The sequence below is a fragment of the Sinocyclocheilus grahami genome, unplaced genomic scaffold (assembly GCF_001515645.1).
Source record: "Sinocyclocheilus grahami isolate Dianchi unplaced genomic scaffold, SAMN03320097.WGS_v1.1 scaffold487.1, whole genome shotgun sequence".
Lineage (NCBI taxonomy): Eukaryota > Metazoa > Chordata > Actinopteri > Cypriniformes > Cyprinidae > Sinocyclocheilus > Sinocyclocheilus grahami.
This window is the reverse complement of record NW_015505666.1, coordinates 904,554-916,480: the sequence shown is the minus strand read 5'-3', so window position 1 is coordinate 916,480 and position 11,927 is coordinate 904,554. Positions and strand designations below refer to the sequence as shown.

General features: G+C 42.1%; 1 protein-coding gene across 1 annotated transcript; it reads right to left on the bottom strand.

Moving 5' to 3' along the window:
- Positions 1–239: 239 nt before the first annotated feature.
- mapk12a (mitogen-activated protein kinase 12a) lies at positions 240–11,485 on the bottom strand. Its single transcript, XM_016236331.1, has 12 exons — positions 11,116–11,485; positions 9,733–9,862; positions 9,554–9,612; positions 9,347–9,458; positions 7,398–7,427; positions 7,251–7,298; positions 7,046–7,160; positions 6,757–6,828; positions 6,541–6,620; positions 6,366–6,444; positions 1,158–1,331; positions 240–357 (listed from the first exon to the last, which is right to left on the bottom strand). Exons 1-12 carry the CDS (start codon positions 11,232–11,234, stop codon positions 284–286), a joined length of 1,092 nt encoding a protein of 363 aa, XP_016091817.1. The 5' UTR covers positions 11,235–11,485; the 3' UTR covers positions 240–283.
- Between the last annotated feature and the right edge of the window lie 442 nt (positions 11,486–11,927).

Below are 11,927 nucleotides of genomic sequence, written 5' to 3'. Positions count from 1 at the left end.
TCAGCATTAATGCTGGCTAGTGACATGCTTTGCTTGAAAAAAATACTACTAGTACAAAATAAAGGTACTACAATCACATACAGATTTATTCTCAAATCTTCAACTCAAATTGCAGAATGATGCAGGTCTGCCAATAGTTCAGTTGTGCCTAGTTAAACCGTGCCAGACATTAGCACACAACGGGCTGATAAGCTAAAACTAAACAGTACACTCACAAAAATAGTCTGTATATGACATGGTACAAATAAAATGTAAAGCCTTGATGATGTAAAAATAAGCAATCTCAGAGAGCCGTCTCTTTAGATTCTGCCACCGCTGGTGCTGGATGGAAGGTCAGAATTTCAGTGAAGGTGAGTTCTGGGGTCAAGGAGGGAACAGAAGGAACAGAAAAAAGAAACTGGTTATATCTTAACTCTCCGGAATAAACTATAGCACATTTAAGAGTAAAATACAAACTAAATAATGGAACAGTTTACCAAAAAATGGTGCCATCAGAATGAGAGTTCAAACAGTTGACAAAAATGCAATAATCCACAAGTAATCAACATGATTCCAGTCAACCAATTAACTTCTTGTAAACAGGGGATTTTCATCCCCTGTTGTCCTCTCACATCAAAATCCACTGACATATTTGTTGAGAACTTTTTTGGACTGTTTTCATTTCTAAATGGTGTTTGATTGTGCATATTTCTCTCCTGATTCAGACAGCACAATTGCTTTAACTGGAAAAAGCAATATTACGGACAAAGGACTTGTATTTTAACCAGAAGCAATGGTTTGAAGATAAAAATGTTTTTTTTTTTACAAATACACAGCTTTTCACAAGTTGTTAATTGTTGGACTGGAGTCATGTGTATTACTTGTAAATTATTGTAATGTTTTTATCAGCTGTTTGGACTCTCATTCTGACGGCACACATTCGCTGCAGAGGATCCATTGGTGAGCAAGAGATTTAATGTTAAATTTCTCCAAATCTGTACTAATGAAGTAAAAAACTCATCTACAACTTGGGTGGCCTGAGAGTGAATAAATTCTCAGCAAATATTCATTTTGGAGTTAAGTATTCCATGATTGCCTGTTTATATCATGACACTTGTTAAAATTGGTTGCCTAATCCATTACACCATTGCTGTGAATTTAAATTAATTTAAACCTACTTTTCCACTGCTCCACTGACTGCTCTGCCTCATCCAGAGAATGATCATACGGTGGGGCCTCGGTCTCCTCCTCTGGTTCACGAAACTCAGAGAAGAAAGGTAGTGTCAGTCCCTCTGCCGCTGTTATTCTACTTTCAGGGTCCAAGAGCAGCATGCTGTCTAACACATGAATCGCTGAGAAGGAAATCAACACAGAGTCAATGACAAAAAATTATGTGACATTCAAACTTGTCTTCATCAAATGCATTCATGAAAGATATGCTTAGATCAAATAGTAGTTCATGCATTCCTTGGGAAACAAACTCATCACGGTCATGGGTTCAATTCCCAAGGAATGCATGAACTAATAAAGTGTACACCTTGAATGCAATAATAGTTGCTTTAAATAAAAAATCTGTCAAATTCGTAAATGTAAATTAAGTTGATAAAAATTTATGGACATTTTATTTATGACATCAAAATTTTAGGTTAATATTTTTATGTATGTGTTCCTTTCTTTATAGTTGATAACATGATTTTTCACTTCTTTACTTCACAATTTCATTTAAAAATGGTGGTTATGGTAGTTAAATGGATTTTTAAAAGAACGTCTCGGTTACATGTGTAACCCTCGTTCCCTGAAGGAGGGAACGGAGATGTCACGTCGATGACCGATGAATTGGGAATCTCGCCAGAGAGACCAATCCACTTAGAGTGTAACTAAACGAGCCAATGGATATTGGCATGCAGAATTCGCATTTGGCTGCCACACCCCGCAGCGCAGGTATAAGAGGCAGCAGGTGCACCGCATTCATTCATGTTTTCGCTGATGAGCCGAGCCGGTGACCCGGCAGCTCAGCAGTGGTACAGCAACTGTGGCGATGGGACGTGACGTCTCCGTTCCCTCCTTCAGGGAACGAGGGTTACACATGTAACCGAGACGTTCACTTTCAGTCAGTCACTCTCAACGTCACGTGGGTGACCGACGGATTGGGAATCCCTACCAACGCGCCACAGGTGCTGACCCCTCCAGTGCCCTATGTAGGCCTGCCGAACCTTCCTATAAGGCAGACGATAGGACCAGGCTCTACACAGAGAAGGTTGACTACTGCTTTTCCTTGAGCAACCCAAACAGTAGGACTTGGACCCAGAGGGGACACATACACATATGGGATCCCAACAGGGCCATTCATATGGGTACTAGCCTCACACCAGGTTTCAGGAATTCATTGGATGAAAGGCCTGGCGCAGGATGCTCCGCCACGTCCAGCCGCCGGAGTGCTGGAGGACTTGACAGGGTTTGCCTGGTTAGGAAACTATCTGGAGAACTAGGCGTTATGGACACCGCAAGCTTACTTTGAACCGGGCCTCTCAGTGCCCCTACCCGTTTGAGGTGAGAACACAGGAGGAAACCTTTTCGACACGTAGGCTATAGAACTTAGCGAATGTGTTAGGAGTCGCCCAGCCCGCAGCTCTACAAATATCTGCTAGCAAGGCACCACAAGCCAGCGCCCAGAACGATGCGACTCCTTAGTGGAGTGAGCATGCAGCCTGAGTGGGCAGGGCACACCTTGTGCCTCATAGGCCAAGGTGATGGCATCCACTATCCAGTGGGCCATCCTCTGCTTGGAGACAGCTTTCCCCTTCTGCTGTCCTCCGTAACAGACAAAGAGCTGCTCTGAGGTCCTAAAGCTCTGAGTTCTATCCACGTACTGTCGCAGTATGCGTACAGGACAGAGCAAAGCTAGGGCTGGGTATGACTCCTCCAAGGGCAGCACTTGCAGGTTCACCACCTAGTCCCTGAAGGGAGTGGTAGGAACCTTGGGCACGTAGCCGGCCAGGGTCTCAGTGTTGCACTGGAGTCAGCCGGCCCAAACTCAAGGCACGTTGACCGAAAATGCCTGCAGGTCCCCCACCCTCTTGATCGAGGCCAATGCAGTCAGGGGTAGGGTTTTCATGGAGAGAAACTTCAACTCGACTGACTCCAAAGACTCAAAGGGAGCAGTTTGTAGGGCTCTTAGCACAATGCTAAATCCCAAGAGGGTAAAGAGAGGGGCCTAGGAAGATTTAACCTTCTGGCCCCCCTAAGGAACCTGACGACCAGGTCGTGCTTCCCCACCGACCTCCCCTCTATGGGGTCGTGGTGTGCGGAGATAGCAGCCACGTAAGCCTTAAAGGTGGAGGGGGACAGCCTACGCTCCAGCCCTTGCTGCAAGAAGGAGAACATGGCTCTGATCGAACATTTCCAGGGGTCCTCTCGGTGAGAGGAACACCATTCGACGAAGAGGTTCCACCTTAAAGCATAGGCCCATCTCGTGGATGGTGCTCGTGCTGAAGCGATAGTGAGTACTACCTCCGCGTCCCATCCAGGGACCACACATGGAGTTCTTACAGGTCTGGGCGTGGGTGCCAGAGGGTGCCCCTTCTCTGAGAAAGCAGATCCTTCCTCAGAGGAAGCCAGCTGTGTGCCAGTCCATCCGCGCTGAGCATTGCCTCGGTTAGGGAGTAGAACCACTGGCAGTGGGTGGTCTCTGGAGATACAAACAGGTCTACCTGAGCAACTCCGAACCGTCTCCAGATCAGCTGAACCGGGGGTGGAGTCTCCACTGCCCTGGAAGTGCTGCTCGATACAACTCGTTGGCTGCCCGACTGAACACTCCTGGGATGTGGATGGCAAGAAGGGACCTCAGATGCTTCTGACGCCAGAGGAGGAGGTGGCGGGCGAGTTGCGACATGCGACGGGAGCGTAAACCGCCCTGCCGGTTGATATACACAACGGTCACAGTATTGAGCGTGCGGACCAGAACGTCCCTGCCCCGAAGGCACCCTCTGAGGCAGCTTAGGGAAAGGTGCACTGCCAGCAACTCGAGGTAATTTATATGCCAACGCAGTTGGGGACCCGTCCACACCCCTGACACTGTGTGCCCGTTTTACATGGCTCCCCAGCCGGTGGCCGAGGCATCTGTGAAAACCACCACATTCCTGGATATCTGTTCCAGGGGCACTCCTGCCCGAAGGAACGAATGATCCGACCATGGGCTGAAGGTTCTGCGACAGTGAGTGAAGAGGCAGAGGGACTTTTTTTTACGTAGCGGAGTCTTTTATGCAACTCCGAGATGGTCATGTCATCACACAGAGAACATGCACCATCCACGAACACTTCCTCAGCGTGCTTAATACCCAGACACGTGAGGCAGCGATCATGACCATCCTGAGGCACCAGCTAACGACCACATTCAGAAACGCACGGGTGATAAGACATCTTTAAAAACACGCAATCACCCGTGTTGCTCTTTTAGGGATTGCTCTTTTAGTGCTGAAGCACGCAGGGGAGCTGGCCACCGCACACTCCTGGTGTGGCTGTCTGCACGCCGGTTGATTCCCGTGAGACTGTGACGACCGCTGCTGTCTGCCGTAATGCCCATGCGTTCTGCAATCACTCGAAGAGAAGAGCAGTAGTGATGCACCACCGCTCGACAATCAAGTGAAAAGATGAATGAATGCGGTGCACCTGCTGCCTCTTATACCCGCGCTGCGAGGTGTGGCAGCCAGATGCAAATTCCACATGCCAATGTCCATTGGCTCATTTATGACGCTTTTCCACTGCGTGGTACGACTCGGCTCGGCACGGCTCAGTATGGTACGACACGGCACGGCTCAGCTCGGTTTGCGTTTCCACTGCAGTACCGCTTTAGAGTGGGCGGGATTATTCACATGTCGTTATAGTTGCGCCGCCTCTATTGCCGCGACTTCTGAAAAACGTTTTCATTCCACGTCACCCCATCAAGCTCGCTGGATCCGCTCCTCTGCTATCAACGAGAGGAACGTCTGTACTTCCTCAACAGACAACGAAACAGCCCCTTTTTGGTTGTTAAAAAAGGTGCGCTTGTTCAATACAGTTGCATTCGATCCTTCGCTGTCTGTGCTGATTTAAAGGGGTCATATGATGCTTTTTTAAAGATCATTATTTTGTGTATTTGGTGTAACAGAATATGTTGACATGCTTTAATGTTCAAAAAACACATTATTTTTCAAATACTGTACATTATTGTAGGTCCTCTATTCCCCTGCCTCTCTCAAACGCTTCGTTTTCTACAATGTCCCTCCTTCCGACAAGCACCGTCTGCTCTGATTGGCCAACTGACCCAGTGCATAGTGATTGGCCGCACACCGCAAGCACTCGTCGGAAATGTAACGCCCCTTACCATAATCGCGAGCTTCAGCTTTCAAAATAGAAGGATCTCCAACGACAACTGGCAGTGCTACATTTGATATAAGTGCCTGCACTTCAGCGTCCGTCCATCTATCGCTGTTCTCCATACTTGCGAAATAAGTTGACATGCTTACAGTATGTTTACACAGCGTTTTAAATCATGGCGGGGGGGGGGGGTTTTTTAGGCGTTTTGGCGACCGACATGGCTGCTTCAACACTAACTGCGGTTACTGAAACCACGCTTTCTTTCTTTGCGTGCACATTTGGGCGGCATTACGCAAATATTTCCACATAGGGACGTAGAGTCTTAACTTTGATAAAGAATATCTCTTTGGTTTTGAGACTTTAGTCTTTGCAACTTCAGGGATCTTATATATGCACAATCAGCTTGTAACACTCCAAAGAGAAAGGAAAACTTGAAATCGCATCATATGACCCCTTTAAATCTAGTGGTTCTGTTGTGTTTGTGTCGCAAGTTCAGTGACGCAGGTAGTGACGATTATCTCCGGCCAATCCGTAATCAACAGAGTTTACACGTCACGTTTTGGTAACGGTACGGTTCACTTGGAACCTCAACCGAGGTGGTACTAAAATAAGTACCAGGTACCAGGTACCAGGTACTGTACCCAGTGGAAAACCCCCCAAAATTGAACCGTACCGAGCTGTACCATGCAGTGGTGACGCGCCATTAGTTACACTCAAACTGGATTGGTCTCTCTGGCGAGATTCCCAATTCGTCGGTCACCGACGTGACGTCGAGAGTGACCGACTGAAAGGAAACAAATATTCAATGCAATCTCAATTAATATGATGTAATTAAAACTGAATGCATATTAAATGAAAATAAATACATAGAAATAATAAAACAATAAGCAGAATGCTTTATAAAATACTTGAACATGGAGTAGTAATAATTATGATATGTCCACTATATAATATATGATAACCCTGATTAAAAATTTGAAAAATACGCATTCATCCCCTTTTTAAATTGAGTAAGACAGAAATGCTCTTACCTTGTGGGTTAACATTTGGTAACAATGTCCGAAGATCTTTCTTTCTAAATGTTGGTAACTTTGTTATGTAGTGTCTAGCCTAGGAAAAAATGTGGTTTAGATTTTCACATCTCATAATATATCTGGTGAGAGGTCTGCAAACTAGTCTTAGTATGAAAATTTAACTGAAACACACATCTTCAGACTGTAGTTTGGCCGTGAACTCTTTTGTGGGCGTCCCTGTAATCTTCATGATCTCCATCAGCTGATCCAGGTCTGGTGGAAAATGGTCAAGGATTCAAATATACTGGGGATGAGACTTAGGGAAGTAATCACCACATCAAAAATACAATGACAAAAATTCTCCTAAATTTGTACATAAAAACCACAGCTTTTCTGCGAGAAAGGATACGGTCATTTCCTTTGAACAGTGGTTTCCCTAGCAGCATCTCTGCCATGATGCATCCGACTGACCAGATGTCCACTGATGGGAAACATTTAATCAAACACAAATATGTCTCTGTATTATCATCAGTATAAATAGCAATTGTGCAATATCTCATTAATCAAGAATTTCTATTACCTTTATGAAAGCGATAAAATAGACCAACACTGATCCTTATTTAGTATTAACATATGCTTTTAATCACAGTATGGATAGTATGGAAAAATATATAAAGTAAATGCAACATGGTACTAACCAGTCTGTGTGTAATGCATCCAGCTAAGAATGACCTCAGGTGCTCTGTACCAACGTGTCACAACATAGCCTGTCATTTCACTGTCTGCTTGTCGTGCTAGACCAAAATCCAGGATCTTTAATAGAAGACACCAGGCTTTATCTTGACAAGAGGCATACAGCATGAATATACAAATACCACTTCACACATGCACATGGTGAGATACCTTAAGCTCACACTCCTCATTTATTGCCAGATTGCCCGGTTTGAGATCCTGCAAGTTTTAACAGATGAAATCAGTGGTTTTGTAGTAAGAAATACATTTTTATAATACATTACGTTTATATATGACATGTAAAACCACCTTACTCACCCTGTGTATGATTCCAGCAGCATGGATATACTGTGAACACAAAGAGATTTATGACAATATATTTGAGAGAGTAACTATTACTAAAGACTTACAATATTCACTTTAATTCAATTCAATTCAATTCAATTAAGGTTTATTAGCATGACTGTGTAACACAATGTTGCCAAAGCATTAACATACATATAACAACAACAACAACAACTATAAAGATAACAAATAAATAAAATCCATCTAAATAAATGAAAAGATAAAGTGAGTCAGTTTAGAGTTGATCGTGTTAACACCTAACATTGTGAATGGTTAATACAAATTTTGCAGCTATTGCAGCTGTGTTGTCATCTTCAAGTAAGAAGGGCATTTTCTCAGCATTACGAAGTCAAATGATGGGATCAATGTTTCAAATCTGGGGAGAAATGTTTCCCTCACATTGTAATATTTAGGACAAATCAGCAGAAAGTGTTTCTCATCCTCTATTTGCTGTAGATCACAGTGTCTACAGATCCTTGCTCTTGCTCTGTCCCTGTTTGTTTATGTCTTCCTCTCTCTATTTCTAAATCATGGTTACTTAATCTGTATTTGGAGAGGATTTGTCTTTCTTTAAATGGTTTAATTAATAAATAATTGGCAAATTAATGGTTCTGTTTAGGGTTGAGTAGCATTAGAGATTATTTTGAAGGTCAAAGTGTATTTTTAGTGATTCATCATGAGTGTCTTTTAGATTTTTGTCAATTTCTTTAATAATGGCTTTTGGGTTGAAGCTGCAGTCAGTGAGGAGTTGGGTTTTATGGACTAGCTGAAGAGCGAGCGTGTTTAGAGGATGAGATTCCGCTGAGGTTTCATTGGCGAGGTGGACTTTATATCGGATTGAATCAGGATCAGATTGATGGAGGTGATGCCAGAACTGAACACTTCTCTTCTGGATCTAATTCTGGACTAAATCAGATCTGCAGGAATCACTGGACGTGCCTCTGTGGACCCCTAAAATGTTTTTGATCATTTTTAGCTGTAGTTTTTCTATTGAATTTTATTCAAAATTTCACATCCATATAAAATAGTGATTCATCATGAGTGTCTTTTAGATTTTTGTCAATTTCTTTAATAATGGCTTTTGGGTTGAAGCTGCAGTCAGTGAGGAGTTGGGTTTTATGGACTAGCTGAAGAGCGAGCGTGTTTAGAGGATGAGATTCTGCTGAGGTTTCATTGGCGAGGTGGACTTTATATCGGATTGAATCAGGATCATATTGATGGAGGTGATGCCAGAACTGAACACTTCTCTTCTGGATCTAATTCTGGACTAAATCAGATCTGCAGGAATCACTGGACGTGCCTCTGTGGACCCCTAAAATGTTTTTGATCATTTTTAGCTGTAGTTTTTCTATTGAATTTTATTCAAAATTTCACATCCATATAAAATAATTGGTTTTATTATTGAGTTATATAATTTAATCCAGGTTTTTATGGGCAGTTTTAATTGACCACATCGTGACTTTATTGTATAAAAAGCCCTCTGAGCCTTTTTGCTCAGTGTTTTGACAGCCAGACCGAAGCCTCTCGATGCGCTGATGTCGAAGCCCAGGTAACTGTAGCTAGTGCTGTACTGTAAGTCCTGTCCTTTATATGTGTGTTTGTTTCCCTGAGACCTGGCCTTCTTCTGGAACACCATGACTTTAGATTTGTCCAGGTTTATGGTCAGGGCCCATTGGTGACAGTATTGTTCCAGCAGGGCCAAGCTCTGCTGAAGCCCATCAGCTGTGCGGGACAGCAGAACCAGGTCGTCAGCATACAGCAGGCATCTGAGCTCTGAATGCTGTAGAGTGAGGCCAGGGATATCAGAGCGCTCCAGTGCTGCAGCCAGATCATTCATGTAGATGTTAAATAGAGATGGGCTCAGACTGCAGCCCTGCCTCACTCCACGGCACTGCCAGAAAAACACTGTTTACTGTACTCACTTTAAGTCCTCTCAACATCTGGTAAACCAGATACTGGACCCTGTCCTCTGACAGTCTCTCCGTTTTCATTAACTTTCCTAGATCAGTACCCATGAAAGGCATGACCAAGTAACTGTGCAAAAGACAGGGAGAATCAGATGATGAGCATGCATCCAAAAATCACTATATCAAAAACAATCACAGTCAAAGCACTTGTAAAATACTCACAAGTCATGGAATCTGTCTAGAGAAAGGTCTGCAGTGAAAACATCCAGGAGTCCAATAACCTGTAAGGGTTCAACCAGTGATTTTTAAATACAGCACAGCATGAAGCCTGCAAATCTGTTCATTTATGACAGGGCACATGAGAAACTCTCATTATTGAGTGTCAATTTTAGTTGTCTTACATTATCATGTTTCATGTGTTTGAGTAGCCTGAGCTCCCGATAAGCTCTTTTGGCAAACAGGTCAGACTGGAAGGGACGATGGAGTTTCTTGATGGCCACCTTTGTCCCTGTCCTCCGGTCAAATGCATAGCTGAGGAATAAATCACCAGTTGTAAATGCATGCATGCATTTCAAACTAGAGTACATAAATATAGATTGTATTGTCATTGAGTTCTATGGGCCATTTTAACAGCTGTTGTATAAACTGCACTAATATCTATTTTAATGTTACTAATGCTTTTTTTAACATAGGAATCAATAAAATAACTAATAAAATAATATTTTTCAAAGTCACTGTAACTATGCTTTAGATACTAGTAATGATGAGTATGCTAAGTCATATTTCTTCAATCTTTCCTTCAACTACACTTAAGTACTAGGACATCTAGAATAGATAATAGTAACTATTTCAAAGGTTACAGGTAAAACTGCAATAGGTAAAAGCAACAACTGGAAAACATACAATATTTATGAACGAATAACTGATATCTGAAACAGATTCCATAGAATTAAATGACAATAAAATGTGTTACCAGTAAAACTGAAATTACTTGTCACTGACTACTGGAATATTGACTAGTAGCAAAGAAATAAATACTATTATGTACACAAATTGCAAACTAGTGTACATAAATAGAGTAGACTTTACAACAAAAGAAGCTTGCCATCTCAAAAGAAACATCTCAAATAATTATTTTTAAAAGAAGTCATGTGTCTGACATATATTTCTGTTTTTCTTAGGTGATGTATTTTAATTATGGTATATGAATGATTGGTCTGAGGACGAGTGGTTTTTAGGGATAGTAAATGGTAATAACTTACAGTATAATTTTTTAATGACATATTAAGGTGTGGGATGTGTCTCAATAGTGGTATATTACTCTGGGCCTTTTAAATCAAGTATGGAAAGTTAAGGACATGCAATAAACCATCATCACCTGACCACAGGCAGTGTTCGTCAACAGCTGCCATCTTAAAATTATTAACCTCATAGTAATGCAAGAAGCTGTACTACACAACGTAGTTTTGCAGACACTGGATTTCTCATTTGGAACTGGAACTGTAATTTTCTGTCTTTGTTTATTTTAAATATCTCTATAAAGACGCAGTGAGAACACATAGTCTTACTCTCAAATACACGGTCTAACTGAATTTCTATCAGACCACTTCTGGGCATCTAATCATAAATTAATATTTTACTTGTGCTTGACTACCTCAGTCCACATCATTTGTTTTGAATAGACGCTGGATACATGGATCTGCTACAATGACAATGAATTACGTGTTTTTAAAATGTAAAGCACGATTCTTTCCAGGAAGTACAGAAAATGAGAGTACACTCACCATACTGTACCATATGCCCCTGTCCCCACCTGTTTCAGATCTCTGTATCTCTCCAGCACCTCCCAAACGGTTTTATTCACCTCCTGGCGATAATAGCCGGGTCTTGATCGGGCTGACATATTGGTAAATACCCCTTTAAATGTGCCACTTCTAGTCTCGCGACGGTGATTTCCAGGTTTACCTGAACACTGATAATAGAAATCTACCTGTGCGCGTTCAGACTGTGCGTGCCCGCGTAACCGCTCCCTCTCTGCCGTGGCCGTGTGTATGGCAAGCCGTTTTAACAAAGCTGTTGCGTAAACCTAAGTAGTAATACCTATTTTAATGTTACTAATACTTTCTAAATATGTTAGTAAGTAACCAAATAGTGACCAGTATCTTTTCCCATGTTAATAGTAACTATTCTAACTATGTAGCCTAACTATGATTCAAGTAGAGATTAGTATCAGAATAAGAAGAGCTTTATTACCAAGTATGTTTACACACAAGGAATTTGACTTGATGACAGGAGCTACCAGTGCAGAAGAAAGTACAGAAACGTGCACTTTGAAACCTGTTTTCAAAAGTTTGCATTTTCAGGCCTCCAAAATGCTGTTGTCTTGTAAATGAACGACCAAAACGTATAAAAAGTTTTTAGTTGAAAATGCTGTTGTGTAAACACCCTCGTATATCTGAACAAGCTGATATCTGAACAAAGATTCCTATAGAATTCGATGACAAAAAATTTTTTTGTTAAAGTAAAAATGAGATACTTGTCACTATTGGGATAGTGACTAGTAGCAAAGCAATTATTACTATTATTTAATGAATAT

Coding starts and splice junctions, on each gene's coding strand:
- mapk12a (XM_016236331.1), bottom strand. CDS start 11,234: ATGTCAGCCCGATCAAGACCCGGCTATTATCGCCAGGAGGTGAATAAA. Junction 7,299..7,397: donor CTGCTGGAATCATACACAGG/GTGAGTAAGGTG, acceptor TAAAACTTGCAG/GATCTCAAACCGGGCAATCT. Junction 6,621..6,756: donor ACTGTTCAAAGGAAATGACC/GTATCCTTTCTC, acceptor ATTTTCCACCAG/ACCTGGATCAGCTGATGGAG.